This window comes from Leguminivora glycinivorella, chromosome 13, assembly GCF_023078275.1.
Source record: "Leguminivora glycinivorella isolate SPB_JAAS2020 chromosome 13, LegGlyc_1.1, whole genome shotgun sequence".
Taxonomy (NCBI): Eukaryota; Metazoa; Arthropoda; class Insecta; order Lepidoptera; family Tortricidae; genus Leguminivora; species Leguminivora glycinivorella.
Window position 1 is genome coordinate 16532074 of NC_062983.1, and position 19000 is coordinate 16551073.

The following is a 19000-nucleotide window of genomic DNA, read 5'->3' on the forward strand; positions in this document are numbered from 1 at the left end:
CATCGGCGAAGAAGTTCTTAGGTTTAGATTCAAAAAACTCAGCTATGTACTGTCGTAGATGGGCTTGATCATCGAACTTTTTTTCATTCAAGGCATTGCTTAGCGATCTGAAAAATGCGTAATCCGTAGGTGCCAAGTCTGGAGAGTACGGTGGATGAGGTATCACTTTCCAACCTAGCTCCAATAGCTTTAGCCGAGTCACTTTTGCAATGTGTGGGCGAGCATTGTCGTGTAAGAAAAAACTTTAGCATGCTGTGGACGATTCTGACAGATTTTTTGGTTTAAATTTTCAAGCTGATTACAGTATACTGATGCGGTAACAGTCATTCCACTTGGTAGGAGTTCCCAGTGAATAATACCATGAATATCCCACCAAACGGACAGCATAACTTTTTTCGGGTGAGGCTCTGTTTTTGGTGCCTCTATTCCTTTTTCGTTTGGAGCTAGCCACTGACGTTTGCGTGTGTGATTTATATATAAGACCCATTTTTCATATCCAGTGATAAGATGGTCCAACCAGTTGAATGTGCGGCGAAAAGACAGAAGTTGTATGCAGATATCGGCACGGCGGTTTAGTTGATTTCTATGAAGTTCGTGCGGTATCCAAACACTGTATTTGTAGTTTTTTCCCAACTCGTGTAAATGTGTTTCTATGGTGACATGAGAGCAGCCTAACTCAAGTAGCAAGAGTACGACTCGTTAGCCTCGGATCTCCTTCAATTAAGGTTTTTAATTTGGCTACATCAATCTTCACCGGTCGACCAGACTTAGGTTGATCTGATAATGAAAAGTCGCCACTACGAAACCGCTGGAACCATCGTTTCGCCGTGGCCTCAGACACAACTTCAGGAGCAACACGCTGACATATATTACGCACTGCTTCGGCGGCTGAATGGCCAGACTGAAATTCATATAGTAAGCAATGCCTTACATGCACTTTTAATTCGTCCATTTTCTTCCTTATATTAGCTCGGCGACAGCTAGTGAATGACTGACGAGAAACTGTGCGACTCGCCCTTTATATACTTTCGACCATAGAAGATTCTAGAACTCTCTCAAAAATTTTATGTGGAATTCAATCGATCGCTCATTACTTTCTTACCAACCCAATACTACTAAGTTCATTGAAAATTTCAGCAGTTTATTTAGTAATCAATTAGAGCACTTTACCCAAACTCTTCAGTATACCAGCCTTCGTTTATAAACATTTCCGAAGAGGGCATCATTTTTAAGCCAAATATCAACGCGCCGCACACGTTAGACGTGGCATGTAAAAAGGTTATTTATTTATTGGGGTGTATTGGTCCTTTTAGAGTGCCACGTCGACCAAACAGTCTGACGGCCCTACGTTCGTCAATAATGCCCTTAATCCAGGAAATTCTAAATACTTTGATTCCAATACGTGACACCCTAAGTAGGTACAGGTGCGAAATGTTTTCCTACGTATTTTCACGGAAACGTTCATATTCGTCGTGCTAGTTTGATCAACGGTAGTACTTTTTGTACTGAGACTTACTGAAACAGCACAACATGTTCCTAAGTTTCCGTGAAATTACGCAGAAAAAACATTTCGCACTATATCTGTATTCAATTTTGACATAAGTCGTCCAGAGGCACAGACCATGAACATTGGTGTTTCCTCAATCATATTACGTATTATTTTTTCCCCTCACTAGCTCGGAAAGACGCGTTTTATCCTTCAATGCCAGTGGGTAAAAACGCAATTTATCCACTAGTGGATAAAGTAATTTGACCATGGATATAGTCAAATTTTCTGCTTTAAAATTGATAAAAGTGGGTAAATGATTTACCACCTGTGGAACTACTGGAAGCAGTGATGAACGCGTTGTACTTTCCTCGCTGTAGTGAGGGGAAAAGTTTTGTGTTACACACGGGTGCAAATGTATTTTACTTCTCGTGTGTTGACTAACTCGCCAAGTTCAGGATTCTATTCTCGAACCACTCGCTTCGCTCGTGCTTAAACTATAGAATCCTTTCACTTGCTAGTTTTTTCAATTCCACACTCGACGTTAAAATACAACTTTGCACCCTTGTATAACAAATAACTATTATTCAAATTTGAAATTGTATACGACTCTTTCTGTACTCTCAACGAATTCTTTCATGTCTGTTTACGGTGATTGTAGGTTTTATACTGCAGAAAGTAATGTGTATGTGATAATCGTATCATATTAAGGTCCATTTCATTTTATTACTGTTAACCTCTAGTTTTACGGTTCGTGTTTTGTAAATAAAATTAATTTTTGTAATGTACGTTATCGTAACTGATGGAAATCCGCTTTGGAAGGGAATATCGATTTTGTTGAAGATTTTGGCATAATCTCGACCCCAGTTGATATATTTATTTGGCTATTAGCTAGTCATTTTTAATCTTTGCTGTGTAACTAAAGGATTTGTCAATAAAAATAGTTTGAAAATATTTGATTCGTATATTTCAATAAAGCATGTTATGTTATATTGAACATCTTAATTTATTTAGGAATTATAAAACTGATTAAAATGCCAAGTTAATAGCCAATTGCAACATACTTCGTTGATACGTTAAGAACACCTCCTTGGATGTGTGGATATAACATGTGAGCATCTACCAGCCGTTTTAATGTTTGAACAGCATTATAACAATTTACTTTATTATATTAGCACAAGGTAGATTGGTAAAACAAAAATAAATCATAAAAGTAACTGTTTTAATTGCGTTATGTCAACTGGGGTCTAGTTATTGGTTGGTGCTGTGTTCCGAGGAAAAACCTAAAACAACTCGATAAGATCTCATCTAATTGTTTTGTTGTATTTCTCAATTCTATTAACATAAGATTATCATCAATTTCAATATTAATTGGGTCTCTTGCGTGTCATTTCGTCATAATGTCGCTCGTAGGAAAACGTTTTTCTCCTGAACACAGCTGTTTTCGTCCTTGCATTTATTCGACAATGATTGAACGAGACGAATAAATCTGTCACTGATTACGCAAATCAACGAACTGTCTTTTACTGCTTAAAATTAGTACTAGTACGTTTTATAGAAAAAATCCGGCTTTCGTTGATTCGCGCAGTCACTCGACGTAAGATCGACGGTACGCTACGCTACATTGGTATTTGCAGCGTAACAGAGCATTATTTTAATAATTTTATATAACACAATCGCACTAAACTATTTGCACTACATAGAACGCTTGAAGTGCTATGTAGCGTCACGCAACGTCCAAAATGATCGAAAAACTTCGCTACGGCTTTAGCGAAAACTTAATGCAACATAACATGTGAGAAATTGGTCTTATAATACGCTAATTCGCATATTATGTTGAGCTAATTCTTCGCTTGATGAAAACCCATTCGAAGGTTAGGATTTGGGTCAAGTCGTAGCCATAAGGTTGTAAAATATTAACAAACGTTATTATGTACAGTAAACTTACACAGCATCATATAATCCTATAGTATTTGTTAAGTACTACACTTTCGGTACGAAAATTTAGATTTAAAAGTAATGAATCAATAAATTTCAGGACCAAAGCAATTATTTCGGCTTGCTATTACGGGGCGATACGCGATCGTATCAACTTTGCCCCGTATAATTTATGAATCTTATTAATTGTTGCATATAATCGTTAATGGTATGCGAGTTAGTATAAAGCCATGTTTCAGTTAATTTAAAATGTGAGGATCGAAAATGTGATACATTTAATGGAATGTATGCTGACCGGTAGAACTGTATCTGATTTAAAAAAAAATTGTCCTTTGGTCGCCTTTTTCTTTAACTTGATCGTCTAGTTCTGAACAGTTTCTAAAGCTGAGTTTAGACATGCAAGTTATTACAGCCAGTTATGAAACGGAAGTATATGCAAGAAAGAGATGAAGATATTTGCCACTCACTCTTACCTATAGTTGCGTCTCAAAACTTACAGCAATAACTTGAACTCAGCTTAAGTTTATGATTTTAGGTTACAATCGCTAACCAATTTTCTCTATTCACGTAACGTGAAATCTTTCAGTTAACTCAAAGACGTGTACTAATTTAATTACTTCAATGGGTTATAGATTATATTTAGAGCAAAGTAGGGGATTCTATTTGCATGGTATTACTTGCATGCTCATTATCTAATTTAAGAGCTTTAAATTTTACTTGTAACTACTTTAGAAGAACGATTATATTTGGCTACCAAAGGATTAATAAAAAAATCATCACTTCATCAGAAATTGCGTCTTGTAAGGTTACCCGTGTCATATTACAATAATGTTGCATAAAATAACTAGGAGATTAAACACTGATATTGCAAAAAAACAAAACACAATTTCAAAAACAACACTTTACTACAAATTTCTCTTGATACATATCAACTTTTGGACCGCTACATTAAATTTGATCTCTGCATCCAGTTACTGCCATATATCGGAAAATGGTCACACTTTGTAAATTATTGCTAGTCCTTCGGACATTTTCGTATAAAGCTATTTATTTAAAAACCTAGGCGTTCATAAATTAAAAGTGCACAGTAATCGAGAGGGGAAATTCATTATTACATACGTGGTATGAGTTTGACAGAGTATATTGTAAATATGAAACATTTATGTAATAATTTTATTTCAAATATGCCAACAGCCGCGTGTTAATAGCATTGAGCCGTCAATTAGATTATTATACATGCAATTCTTATATTCCTTGAAATAACATTTCTTAGGGCGTCCGCTTGTTGACGCGGGTGCAGGGAACGGGTGACCTGGTTAACGGAAAGAGCGACGCTACGTGGTCGTGACGCGTGCGACGTTATTATACTCTGTCAAACAAGTCTGTCAGTAAATAAGAACAAAGAAAACTATATGCATCCTTCTCTTTAGGGTGCTAAAGAAAAGGATACCTATAGTTTTATTGGTTCTTATTTACTGACAGACTTGTTTGACAGAGTTTAGTAATAAATTATTACCTACAGTGGCACCCGCGCGCGTAGGCCACCACCAACCGGCGGATGCCCTCAATGAATAAAATACGAAGTCGTAGGTGAATGTAGACTGTAACGATGACTATTTTTTATCTCTCGATGGATAACCATCATAAAACTAATTTATACACAAATTAAAGTGAAAAATAGATTAACCTATTGGCAAGTTGTGTAAAATAAATAAGCTTACTATACATAATGCTATTATTATGATGTCACTAGTTAAGTAAGCAATATAAATATAAGGTAAATACGACGTCAAGTTTTATTTTATTTTCCATTACCTAGTCACAATCAAGTTAGCTTATTATCTTGAAATCACATATAAGGTGTACCGGCCGTTTCCGATAGTTACATATTTCTAATTCTGTATAAAACTAAAATATGTTTAAGCGCCTTTTTAACCCCCGACGCAAAAACGACGGGGTGTTATAAGTTTGACGTGTCTGTCTGTCTGTCTGTGTGTGTGTGTGTGTCTGTCTGTGGCATCGTAGCTCCCGAACGGATGAACCGATTTCGATTTAGTTTCTTTTATTTGAAAGCTGTGTTAGTCGGGAGTGTTCTTAGCCATGTTTCATGAAAATCGGTCCACTAGGTCGCGGTCGGGGGTTTTTTGAAAATTTTAATTTTGTGGTTAGATTATCATTCCTTCAAATTATGAACGTTATTTCTATGCAATACGAGTGGAAATAACTATTACTACTAGAACGAGATAAAAGTTATGTTGGTTTTTATATGATTTGCTAGTTATCATGACATGTTACGGTACTATTTGATATTGCACGATGTCCTGTGGATGTCATAATCGCCTAGGCACAAATCGCCTAGTCTTCTAGGTTTCACAAAATGTCAAATACCCTTAGGGTTGAATCACAGCTATTAGCATCGAGCGGCATTTTGTATGAGAAATCGCTCGATGCTGATAGATGTGACTTCACCCTTACGATATGAAGGCTTTTGAGCCTTTTGACATTGTCTATGCCTAACTCTAGGGTTTATACACAATGCTTGACCAGAAATATATGATTACGCCGCCATGTTGCGGAATTTTATTACAACTATTTTCTTCATGATATCGTCACTACTTTGAAAAAATCTCGTATCTCACGCTGCTCCTCAAAGTTAAAACGCAGTAAGTCTATATGCATTTCATACATACTACAATTTTCTTTTCATTGACAGACGAAGATACAAGTTTTTAAAAAGTAGTGACGATATACTGAACTGTCAACCCATCACACATCATAATAACAGCACGCTCCTGACAGTCATATTTCTGGTCAGGCTTTACGAACCCCTTTTCTAGGGTTTATACATTATCTGGAGTATTCGGAACGGCCGGTAAGGTACAGTCAGCTTAATGGTTATCGACGACTTCAGTCTTCAGTTTGGAGGCCAGCGCCTTGCGCAGCTGCATGGCGTCGGGGGTCGGCGGCGGCGCCGCGCCGGCCAGCGCCGCCTGCGCCGCGCGCGCCGAGCGCGGCCGCGAGGGTCCGCAAGGGCCTTCTCCTGGAACCAACCAGAGTTTAAGGACGTTCTTTTAGGTCCTGTCTCCAGAGGCCATGACAATCATAGCCGATAGACGCCGATCGAATTTGTTTCTTTTGCGCCAATACGGAAGAGCGATATATTTTTAATTTTATTGTTATTATCAATTACAGTATAGGACTTATAATTAAAACATCTTCTTCCTCCTACCCTTATCCCACGTAATGTGGGGTCGGTACAACATGTCTTCCTCTTCCATTCTCCCCTATCTCTCGTCATCTCATGGTTGTTTGGGTTTACCCCTCCCTCTCCATCCATCAGCATTCATCTCCAACATTTTTTTGCCTATATGACACTCATCCCTCCTCATTACATGACCGTACCACGCCAACCTGCCACTCCTCGTCTTTTCCGTTATAGGCGCAACTTTCAAACTTCCCCTAATATACTCATTCCTGATCCGATCCATTCTGGTCACTCCACACATCCATCTCAACATTCTCATTTCCGCTACGTGCACTCTCCTTTCATCCTCCACCTTTGTCGCCCAGCATTCAGATCCATACAATACAACAGGCCTCACAATCGTCTTATAGATTTTCCTTCTAATTAAAACATATCCCTGCAAAACTGCATCTACAGTTTGTCTGCAGGTATGAGTCTCTAGTTAGCAGATATGTAGATTAAACTACTTATGTAGGTACTTATAGTATAAAAAATATTAATTACATATTTAAACACTTAAATGACATTTACACGTTTGTAACTGTCATTTAAGTGTTTGCAAGAGGTATTAATGCGTTTTTAAATTTTTTCTTATTTGGCTCATAGAGATAGCTAGTTACCATAACGATATTAGGCAGTAAACGTTTGTGCATTCATTCGGCTACGTATTCAAGCTTTGTCGGAGACTGGACACTAGACGGATAGCTAATTAACTTTGATTCTAAAACGATCTATTCGTGTGGAGATAGCTATTCTCGTATAAGCAGAGAACAAAATGCCGTTTTACGATCGCGGTGGGTTGTCAGAACAAGACATTGTGTCATTTTATCAAGATCGTAGAGTAGGACCCGTCATAATGCATATTGGAAGTATTTCTGCACATTAAACACAAGCTTCTTTGATCCAAATGTAATGTACTGTTATACTTAGCTGCTAATCTACCTTTTCCATCTGCCCCATTTTCAGCGGCGCCCAACCTTTTCTCACGAACTTGCTTCTTCAGGGCTAAAAGTTTGTCTCGCTGCTGCTTTAAGTACTCTTGACGCGCACGGATTTCTTCCTCGCTCACCTAAAATGCAATAAATATAATGGAAAAGTGAAGGTCCATAGAAGAAAACCATTCTACATACATAAATGTTAGGTAGGTAACGTTTTCTGTACAATAGTAATTATAACTTAGCTAAACACCTACTACCCCTACCTCAACTTTTTTCGGTGCCGATTTTGGTGGCTCCAAAAATGTAGGTTCAGGTGGAGTGATAGCTTTCTCAGTGGAATCCTCCTTCCTTTCAAAGCTTTGAAGCTTTGACGCTTTGGTTAAAAGAGTTTGCTTTTCAGCCACCACTTCTTCGGGAGGAACGCTCACGACGGCATTATCTTCAAAATCCTCCAATTGTAATCTAAAAAACATGTGTAGGATCATAATAAAACGTTTTACGTACAGACATTACATACCCGTGACAGTATGCTTACAAAGCGCTGAATTCACGATAGGGTAGACAGAGGTGGATCGGATCAGGATTAAAAATCTGCTGACATCTGTAATATTCTGTTGTATACACAGTACAGCACTAATCTTAACCTCATTGCGATTAAATTCGTCCTTTGATCCGATTCACCTCATATCGAATAGGTAGATTTATTTATTACTTTTTAATCTCAGTCATGACGTCGTCAGCATCCGGCCAGTCTTCACTATCGTCGCTTCGGGAAGTCTCCAAGTCTTCCGGTACAGTTGCAAATATGTTGGGCAGTGCTCCAAATCGCCTCTCGATCAACTCTAGGGCCTTTCACAAAAAACGTCAGGTATCAACAAAATTGTTCATATCAATGTCTCAAGGTAAGCAGGGCCGGATATCCAATAGGCCAACCGGGCCCATGGAACCTAGCAATGGTTTTTGAAATTGGAGAATAGGCTCTCCCCATACAATCAGTCCGCTGGACGACAACAGTCAGTTATTTACAACAGTTAGGAGTATAGTAGAAAATGAACAGCGCGCCTAAGTCATGATTTTTGGCAGACAAAATGTTCCCACAATCTTTAGTTAGTGGTTCCTTAGTTCGGGTTTCTACGTAGTTCCTATATTATTTTGACCATTTACCTGCAACTGAAGCTCTACATTTTTATGCGTCATCATCTTCACGAAGATATCATAGTCGTTGGCGGCCCAGATCTGTTCAAACAGCCTCCGATGGAATTGGGCGGGTAGTCCGGCCAAATCGCGAGCGGACAGACGGCAGGCGGCTTCGAACTGGTCTGCAGAGATCCCGATGTCGTCCATGAAGGACCCCAGCATCACATCTACCTGTCGTAGGTATTAACGATATTTTGTAAATACTTAAATAAAAATATAAGTTTTGGATGGTGGGACTACCCACTAGCTGAGATATTAGCCAAAGAAATAGGTAGGTATTATTTTTTTGCTCCACTTACCAGATTCCGATACTCATCATGTATCTTCTTGTATTCTGGCCTGTCCAATACATCTCCATTGTCCGTTGGCTCAAAAGCTATTTGAAAAACGAACCAACCAAAAAAAATCAATAGCTAAATATAAAATTTGATATCACTGTATTCGATGATAAAATTACTCACGCAGAGATTTCTCTTCTATAAAAGTCTGCAAAGGCACATTCCATACAGGACCGTGAAGAAAACCCACTAGGGAGTCAAACACCCATGCATTGCCATCTGAACTCTCCGTCGACATGACCAAATCTTTTCTAAACCCTTTTCAACTACACTTTTATAAACTTTCCTCCTAGAATACTTTTACGCTAATGTGTATGTATTTGTATTAGAAGTTGTTATGGTTACCTTCTGTCTAATATCCACATCAATGTATAGTTTGTCAACCCCTTCATGTTTTTAAACAAATTATAGCTCATTATTATGAATTATTCAATAAAATTAATCTATACAATAAAACAGTTTTTCAGTTATTTAAAGTGTGTTTGGCTCAAATACTCTGGCATCCGAATTCAACATTAAAAAAATAAATATAAAGTTTAAGGAGACAACTTTTCGTCTACTTGAACTTAGTAAAAAAGTATTTTTCTGCTGATAGCAAGTTTATGTCCGAATTGTAGTAATTGAAAACACGAAAATATATTATTGTATTTAGTTATATTAACGTTATCATATATACTGTCATAATCAAATTATGCAATTTAATATTTCTTCACCTTGAAAACCGAGCATGTAAAACTCTTTAGTAACACTTGATTCGAAAATATGTTTTTATGCTAATTATTATAGCTTGAGTTGGACTCATCAATTTCCAAAAAAAATATGTCTTTTGCACGTTACTGTCAAAGTGACATTATCACTTATCAGTATCAGATATTGATAAATATTTTGAAAACAAATTACTTTAGATCAATACTATTATTCTATTAAAATACTCGTGAAGTTACGAGATTAGCCAAAGCACTGCCATATGTCGAAAGGCGACAAAACGCTAAAGTATGAAAATGTTAACGGTGTCATGTTATCACTCAAAGTGGACGGAAGGAACAGTTCGCCGAAATCTAGACAATTTACCATATCATACAGCAGTAGCAACGAAGAAAGAAGAAGCAATTGGTCTATAATTTCACTAATAGTAGCTATACTGGCTAATATTCTATTTCTTATTTATGTGCGAATTAATTTGACTATACTTGTAGTAATAGTCACAGTTTTATCATTTTTAGTATTCTTTTGGGTAACCCACAGCGTTCAGTCAGGTATGTATTTTAATTTACTTTAAATAACACTTTACAAAAGAACCTACTTGGTTGCTAGTTACTATGAAACTATTGGCATAAATATGCTATTGGGAACTATTATACTTACCTATATAAATTCTCTTTGACCAACAACAAAAAAAACCGGCCAAGAGCGTGTCGGGCCACGCTCAGTGTAGGGTTCCGTAGTTTTCAGTATTTTTCTCAAAAACTACTGAACCTATCAAGTTCAAAACAATTTTCCTAGAAAGTCTTTGTAAAGTTCTACTTTTGTGATTTTTTTCATATTTTTTAAACATATATGGTTCAAAAGTTAGAGCGGTGGGGACACACTTATTTTTCTTTTAGGAGCGATTATTTCCGAAGATATTAATATTATCAAAAAACGATTTTTGTAAACCCATATTCATTTTTAAATACCTATCCAACAATATATCACACGTTGGGAATGGAATGAAAAAAAAATTAGTCCCCACTTTACATGTAGGGGGGGTACCCCAACAAAACATTTTTTCCACTTTTTATTTTACCACTTTGTCGGCGTGATTGATATACATATTGGTACCAAATTTCAGTTTTTAAGTGCTAACAGTTACTGAGATTATCCGCGGACGGACGGACGGACGGATGGACGGACGGACAGACAGACATGGCGAAACTATAAGGGTTCCTAGTTGACTACGGAACCCTAATGATACCTTTAGTATAAGATACTGTGGCATAAGTAGTGTCGTAGTGTGAGGGCTATTGCTAACCATACTGTATTTTATCTCTGAATGTAACTATACCTACTGTTTAATCCTATATTTTATCTATGTCTGGTAATGAAATAAACTTTTTGTATTTTTTGTTGTATTTTGTATAAGTGAAAGAGGTCAATGACCTTTGTATTTCATAAAGATCCTAACAAAATATTAGTCACCATTTGTAATTTTAGAGGTTTTTTTCTGTTTTTACAGCTATATAACCTAACTACAAAATTAAAATTTTGAAAAAACCCCTACACAGTGGACCGATTTTCATGAAACATGGCTAAGAACACTCCCGATTAATTCAGCTTTCAAACAAAAAAAAAACTAAATCTAAATCGGTTCATCCATTCGGGAGCTATGATGCCACAGACAGAAACACACACAGACAAACAAAGAGACAGACAGACAGACACGTCAAACTTATAGCACCCCATCTTTTGCATCGGGGTTAAAAATAAACCCGCAATTATTGAACAACACACATATTATCAGAAGTAAATTATGTAGTATATACTGAGGCCTGTATTTAAGTATTGAGTACATTTTCAGAGACACTTCTAGTCATACCAACTGTGGGCATACAAAGCTCAGTACAATATGTTGTTGGCCGGGAAGACAACTTTGTGCCATGGACCAAAATAGATGACATTATTATAAATGAAGCTATTAAGTTGGTATGTAACATTATTAAGAACAGAATAGAATTAGAATAAAAAATAATTACAATAAGGTACATTTGTCCTGTGGCCCTACACTAGGCTAAGCCTGTCATGTGGCAGCCAAAATTCAATGAACATATATTTGTTATTTTATTTTAGTAACATTATTAATATCATATGTACGAAGTAAATACCCTCATCATCCTCCTTGCGCTATCCCGGCATTTGCCATGGCTCATGGGAGCCTGAGATCCGCTTTGACAACTAATCCCAAGATTTGGCGTAGGCACTAGTTTTTACGAAAGCGACTGCCATCTGAGCTTCCAACCCGAAGGGTAAACTAGACCTTATTGGAATTAGTCCGGTTTCCTCACGATGTTTTCCTTCACCGAAAAGTGACTAGCAAATATACAAATGACGTTTCGCACATTAATTCCGAAAAACTCATTGGTGCGAGCCGGGGTTCGAACCCGCGACCTCCGGAACGAAAGTCGCACGTACAGTCAACCAATTAGAATCCTAGGCCACTCTAGAACCGTGTCGTATTGACACCGTGCTTTATTTGCTATAGAAGTCAGTTTGACTTTTAATGTGAAAGGGTTCTACAGTGGCCTAGGATTCAGATTGGTTGACTGTACTTACCGCTATGGAGTAAATACCCTGTATTTTGTTAATTTACCTATTGTTTCAGAATCGTGTTTTGTATTTTCTCACATTATTAGTAAAAGTCAATAGTGAATATGAACCAGTTAAATTAATACCATTATTTAAGGTAAGTTACCAACCAACTCTTTTCTTACAACTAGGCTTAGGACTTTTTATCGCACACCATGGTTCTAAAATCTTTGGAGTCGATTTGTCATATAGCGACCCCACAGATTTTAGAACCACGTTTTTTTTCAGATGAACAAATAATTAGACAATGTTACTTTTATAAGACCAGAAATGAAAGTTATTTGATTAAATTCGTTTAATAGTTAACATTAAGTCTAAAAAACCATATAAAGCTATTAACAGCTTTGCAAATTTCGAGATTTCGTACATTAGAAAAAAACATACTCCAGAAAAAAAAAAACTGTTTTTTCACGGTTGTTTTTCATGTTTTTTTTTCAAGCTAGAAAAAAACCGTATTTTTGCAACCCTAGTCCTAAGCCTACTTATAACACTAAGTAAAGCCTGACCAGAAATATATGACTATGCGCCATGTTGCGGAATTACATTAGAACTATTTCTTCATACTATACTGAACTGTCATTCTATACATCAGAATTAGAGCGCCCTCTAGACAAAAGTCATATACTTCTAGCACAGTATAATAAAGAGTACTATCGTACAGTATGGCCACTCCCGCTCCCCACTGAAAGCGCCGCCCACCCCCTCTCGGTCACCTCACAGTTACCGCCTGTCAAAAACGCGACCAGTCGACCTGTCATATCTCACTCATACAAGCATGGTACGCGTTCACCTACACGAGCTTAGAATGTGTGCTAGGAACGCGCCTCTTTCATATATTTGATCGCCAGTGTCCGAGATATGCTTCTAGTTTTAGTTGTCTGGCACAAAAGTAATTTGTTTCAATTATGTTACAGTATACCAAGCCAAGGCTTCTGATGCTGGAGAGCATATACAAGGAGATCCAGGACCTGCTAACAGAAGAAGCCATTGGTGCTGGAGACATAGGGGACTAAATTAACATAGAGGGTAAAAAAACATCACCTGGGCAATACAATTTTTAAGCCCCCACGCAAAAACGACGGGGTGTTATAAGTTTGACGTGTCTGTCTGTCTGTGTGTGTGTGTGTCTGTCTGTGGCATCGTAGCTCCCGAACGGATGAACCGATTTAGATTTAGTTTTTTTTGTTTGAAAGCTGAGTTAGTCGGGAGTGTTCTTAGCCATGTTTCATGAAAATCGGTCTACTATTTCGCGGTCGGGGGTTTTTTCAAAATTTTCATTTGGTGGTTAGGTTATTGTCCCATCCCATAAATGCTGCATAAGGAAAAAGTATAATGTTACATGATCTTCATTTCTGCCATAGGTATGAATGATCCCACAGATTACCTCTATTATCAGTTTACCGGACAATAATGGCTTGTCAGTTAAAATAATAACCTAACCACAAAATTAAGACACGCCATCCAGTCTTAAAAAATCATAATTAAAAAAAGATTTGTATGCAACCTGTCAGTTCAAACTGACAGGTTGCAAACAAATATTTTTTAAGATTATAAAATTTTAAGACAGTGGCGTGCCTAAAATAAAAAAAAAACTCCCGACCGCGACATAGTGGACCGATTTTCATGAAACACGGCTATGAACACTCCCGACTAATTCAGCTTTCAAACAAAAAAAAAGTAAATCTAAAGCGGTTCATCCGTTCGGGAGCTACGAAGCCACAGACAGACACACACACAAACAGACAGACAGACAGACAGACACGTCAAGCTTATAACACCCCGTCGTTTTTGCGTCGGGGGTCGAAAAGATATAGTGCCGAGAAACTGATATTTTCGTACCAAAACCATTAAAAATGGCAATAAAACTTAAATCTTGTATACTTTTTTGCCATTTACACATTAGCTGTAACTGAGACTGTAGTGTTATGCATCTCTAGTGTTTTTCAATAAGAAAATAATGTATAATTGTATGTTGTCTGAAACTAAATCATTCCATTATGATTATCATGGTATCACATCTAGCGTCTTGCAAGCGTACCGTCGGGCCAACTGCCGCGTCGGCGTCTTTTCCATACAGTTGGCCCGACGCTACGCTTGCGAGACGCTAGATGTGGGGGGGGGCATACTGGGCTGATATAAATTTTACATCACATGGTGTGACAGGGACAGTGCGCCATCGCGTCATCGCGCTATCCCTGTCACACCATGTATATATGACATTTATGACAGCCAGTGCGGGAGTACCATTATAATAAGGTAGTCGTTGCTCTATTTGTGTCTAGTCATTCATCATTATTTATATTACATAATATAAGCTATACCTTAAGTGTCAAGATTTTTAATACACATTAAAATGCTCAAAATTGTTAGAAATAAATAAATCTGACAATCAATCAAGTTTCTTTCATTAATAAATGCAGAATTAAAAATATACAGATTTTTTGATTTAGTATATACACCGTGTTATTATTGAATTCCGTTAACTTTAAGGGAATAAGGTTCTTTAGGTCAAATACAATTAATTTCTCTAAGAAACTAGCGTCCTAACCTAACTCACTAAAAATAATTTTAATTACTGAGCACGTGTGTGGCATCCCTTACCACTTCCTAATGTTATTTGTTTTGACACGTGCCGTCAGACACTTGACACTGACTTTAATGTTATGATTGAGGTCCTCTCACACTAATTAATGCATTTATAATAGGGATGTACCGACTAGTCGGGAAAGCCGACTATCCGGCCACATTTGTAGTCGGCGAATAGACGGCAAAATAGGCCAATTAGTCGGCACTTTATAAGTCATAGAAAAATAGTACAAAAATAAATTAACAGCTGATATACTTGTATTATGTACCGATTCCATGTACCTTGGTTAGTCAAAAGAACTGATCATCACAAAAATAAATGTCCTACCTAGGGCTACCGGGTGTCATAGGCAGTATCACTAAGCCAAAGCGGTTGTTAAAAATAGAAAATGTATTAATATTCTCACCTTTGAAAAATTGAACTTGTAAAAAAAATTTCAAGCGCGAACGAAGGACCAAAAATGTAATTCTAAAATTCTGATGAATTTAGTCGAAAATTATGATCTGGCCGACTAGCTGACTAATCAGCCACCCTAGCGTCGACTATTAGTCGGTAGTCGGCCTAGTCGGCCAAATCAATAGCCGGTAGGTACATCCCTAATTTATGATGTATGGAAACGAAAAAAAAAAAAAAAAGAAATATTAAAAATATTTTATTAACCAAGAGAATTAGTTTAAAATACAAATATCTGGGCGACCGAGCTTCGCTCGGTTCTATTTTAATATATCACGTCTTTAGATAAAAAAAAAACTCTTATAAATACAAAAACAAAAAAAAAGACAAAAAACAAAAACTTAATTTCTGGCCGGGATTCGAAACCCTGACACCTACGATCTATCTGCGTACATTAGACCGACCTCGTACGACTGAGCTAAGCGGAATCGATGCGCGCGCGGCGAAATTAACGACCATATTTTACGTTTACTAACGCGAAAGAAAAACTCATGAAAACTCGAAAATTCGTGTTTTCCAGGATCTAAGGCTACGTTAGATCGATTTTTCACCCCCGAAAACCCCCACATAACAAATTTCAGCAAAATTGTTAGAGCGGTTTCCGAGATCGTCGGTATATATAAATAAATAAATATATAAATAAATAAATATACAAGAATTGCTCGTTTAAAAGTATAAGATTTGCAATTAATCGACGACTCCCACGCTAGGCTAAGCCTGTATCGTGGAAGTCAGCTACATGCGTGATTTGACCAGATAACAGCGGCTTAAGAAAAAATAAATACTAAGTGCATGCAAACTTACAAATATAAGTACCTATTACAATTAATATAAAATATAACGTTAAACTAAGAATGAAAATATCAAATGAAAACAGAGAGTTCCGTAACTAGTGATTTAGGTAGTGTGAGAGAGTGTGTGAGAATATGTATGGTGTGTGTGGGTGTGTGTGTGTGTGTGTTTTTCGAATTTTATGAATATACATACATTTTACGGATATACCTACAGGGTGGTTCCTGATGACGAACCTAACTGCGTGTTGAATTTAACGGAAAACAAAAAAAGCACGGTGTATAGTACTGCAGCCTTTTCTGGTTTGTTTGTCAGTTTGACAGACAGTTTGAAAATGCTGGTGTAAGGTCTGAGTGGACGCTCATATTGGGTGTGGCGGGACGGGGCGTGCGGCGAGCATGTGAAACAATAGGCTAGTTTCCTACTAGTCAAATCAGCTTCTTTTTAAGAACTGTCAAAACGATTTGCTAGTATGGATTCGAATTAATATGAAATACTGAGGAGTGACGTCACGGTCAATTCATTTACTTTTTATCTTTCTCTTTGACTTATTAAATAGAAATTTTGTTGAAATACAACTACTGTCCATATATTTCTTCAAATTTTGTGGAGCTTTATTTCGTGCAGTGCACAAAATATTTTATTTTAAGTATAGGAAACTAGCCTATTGAAGCTCACACAAGTGTCCTGAGTCGACGCTGCATAGGGTGTGTATAGGGTTGTAAATAGAAAAAAACCAAATGTTTTTTTTCAGAATTATGAAAAAAAACATGAAAAAAAAACCGAGCACCTTGGTTTTTTTTCTAAATATGGTTTTTTTTCAGATGAACAAATAATACGACAATAACGGTTTTTCGTGAGTTGTAACGTGTTTCAATAACAATAACGTACATTTTAATTCAGTATACAAACGTTTATTGGGGAATCCCCGATGCGGCGTGTAGCGTGGAGAGGCGGTGGTGTTGCCAACAGTAAATAGTGATAACTACAAACTACAGATTTCGTAAATGTTACTTTTATAAGACCAGAAATTAAAGTTATTTGATTAAATTCGTTAATAGTTAACATTAAGTCTAAAAAACCGTATAAAAGTATTAACTACTTTGCAAATTTTGAGATTTCGTACTTTAGAAAAAAAACATACTCCAGAAAAAAAACTGTTTTTTTTCACGGTTTTTTTTCATGTTTTTTTTCAAGCCAGAAAAAAAACCGTTTTTTTACAACCCTAGGTGTGTATATAGTATGTTTTTGTTAGTATGTATGGTTTTTTGGCTTTTGCCGTAATCTGTTAAACAAAAGCCTTTTCCCCTCACTAGCTCGGAAACACGTGTTTTATCCTTTAATACCAGCGGGTAAAAACGCATTTTATCCACTAGTGGGTAAAGTAATTTGACCTTGAATAAAGTCGAATTAAATGATTTAAAATTGATAAAAGTAGGTGAATCTAGTAATAAAGATGATTTACCGCCTGTGGAACTACTGGAAGCAGTGATAAACGCATTTTTTGCGTTGTAGTTTTCTCGCTATAGTGAGGGGAAAAGTTTTGTGTTACACTCGGGTGCAAATGTATTTTACTTCTCGTGTGTTACACTCGGCGTTAAAATACAACTTTGCCCCCTTGTATAACAAATAACTATTGTTTCTATTATTCACGGCGGCTGGCTCCCGTCTCCACGGCACGCGCTATTGTCTCAGTGTAGTTAAAAACCAACTATCATGATAGTAATAATTAAGGTTGAAATCCATAAAAAGCCCTTTCGGAGATAACACGTTTTCCAAAAAGTTACCTACATACTGCAAACTGTTTCATAAATTTGAACCTTATTACTATCATGATAGTTGCTTTTTAACTACACTGAGACTTTAGCACGTGCCGTGGAAACGGGAGCTAGCCGCCGAGAATAACAGAAACAATAGTTATTTGTTTTACAAGGGCAAAGTAGTTGCGAGGGTATCAAGGCACGAAGGTTAAACAAACTTTGCCCCCGAGTGAAACACAAAATTTTTCACCACACCAACACGAACAAAATACTGACTATAAAACATCAAAATAAATGAAATCCATCCATTTATTCAATATTTATGATTCAAAATCATCATTTATAGGTAAAATCTAGCAGCCAGATTAAGACATTGAGTTAAACTTTGTATGAAATTACTTTGCCCCCTTGTGGATAAAATGCAATTTTGCTATCTGTTTTCGAATAGCAAAGAAAGCCTTTACCAGTTGGTGTGGTGAAAAGGCTTTTGTTTATCAGAAACGGAAAAAGCCAAAAAAACATCTCAGAAGATTCGTATTTTTTTTTATACGCGGGAGAGTCCGCCCGGCTGCACGCCCCGCCGAACGCTCCGCTCCGAGCGTCCACTCAGGCCCTACACTTAGGAAGATAGGTTGTGGCGTTAATCTATAGTACATTGTGCAACAAGGGGAGAAAGTTGAATATTACTAACGAGAGTAAGTTAAATCGCGACAGCCACAGATGTCATATATACCATAGATCAAGCAAACGTATCTACTTAGCGTGTCAAATGAACTCAGTGAAATCCACTGAGTTGTCTGTTTTTACTCGCAGCTTGTAGCTTTCGGGCGTCAATTTTTGTAAGTTGAAGTCAACCAAAACATAAAAAATGCCTCGTTACGTGATATTCAATTGCAACAACACAAAAATTATGAACAATCAAGAG

The 19000-nt window shown here is 37.0% G+C and overlaps 2 protein-coding genes and 1 long non-coding RNA gene across 3 annotated transcripts; 2 read left to right on the top strand and 1 right to left on the bottom strand.

Annotated features, from left to right (window-relative positions):
• The first annotated feature begins 1958 nt into the window (after window positions 1-1958).
• LOC125232791 lies at window positions 1959-5211 on the top strand. The gene is made up of 2 exons (XR_007177782.1): window positions 1959-4804; window positions 4907-5211. It is a non-coding gene; the product is annotated as an uncharacterized LOC125232791 (long non-coding RNA).
• A 308-nt stretch (window positions 5212-5519) lies between these two features.
• LOC125232933 (cilia- and flagella-associated protein 36) lies at window positions 5520-9436 on the bottom strand. The gene is made up of 7 exons (XM_048138782.1): window positions 9265-9436; window positions 9103-9179; window positions 8771-8974; window positions 8319-8455; window positions 7870-8068; window positions 7611-7737; window positions 5520-6464 (listed from the first exon to the last, which is right to left on the bottom strand). Exons 1-7 carry the CDS (start codon window positions 9377-9379, stop codon window positions 6313-6315), a joined length of 1011 nt encoding a protein of 336 aa, XP_047994739.1. The 5' UTR covers window positions 9380-9436; the 3' UTR covers window positions 5520-6312.
• Window positions 9437-10032: 596 nt separating this feature from the next.
• Window positions 10033-13554, top strand: LOC125232947 (phosphatidylinositol N-acetylglucosaminyltransferase subunit H-like). The gene is made up of 4 exons (XM_048138797.1): window positions 10033-10397; window positions 11699-11823; window positions 12500-12580; window positions 13398-13554. Exons 1-4 carry the CDS (start codon window positions 10109-10111, stop codon window positions 13494-13496), a joined length of 594 nt encoding a protein of 197 aa, XP_047994754.1. The 5' UTR covers window positions 10033-10108; the 3' UTR covers window positions 13497-13554.
• Window positions 13555-19000: the final 5446 nt, after the last annotated feature.

Coding starts and splice junctions, on each gene's coding strand:
- LOC125232933 (XM_048138782.1), bottom strand. CDS start 9,379: ATGTCGACGGAGAGTTCAGATGGCAATGCATGGGTGTTTGACTCCCTA. Junction 8,975..9,102: donor ATGATGAGTATCGGAATCTG/GTAAGTGGAGCA, acceptor TACCTACGACAG/GTAGATGTGATGCTGGGGTC. Junction 7,738..7,869: donor CGGCACCGAAAAAAGTTGAG/GTAGGGGTAGTA, acceptor ATTGCATTTTAG/GTGAGCGAGGAAGAAATCCG.
- LOC125232947 (XM_048138797.1), top strand. CDS start 10,109: ATGTCGAAAGGCGACAAAACGCTAAAGTATGAAAATGTTAACGGTGTC. Junction 11,824..12,499: donor TAAATGAAGCTATTAAGTTG/GTATGTAACATT, acceptor CTATTGTTTCAG/AATCGTGTTTTGTATTTTCT. Junction 12,581..13,397: donor AATTAATACCATTATTTAAG/GTAAGTTACCAA, acceptor ATTATGTTACAG/TATACCAAGCCAAGGCTTCT.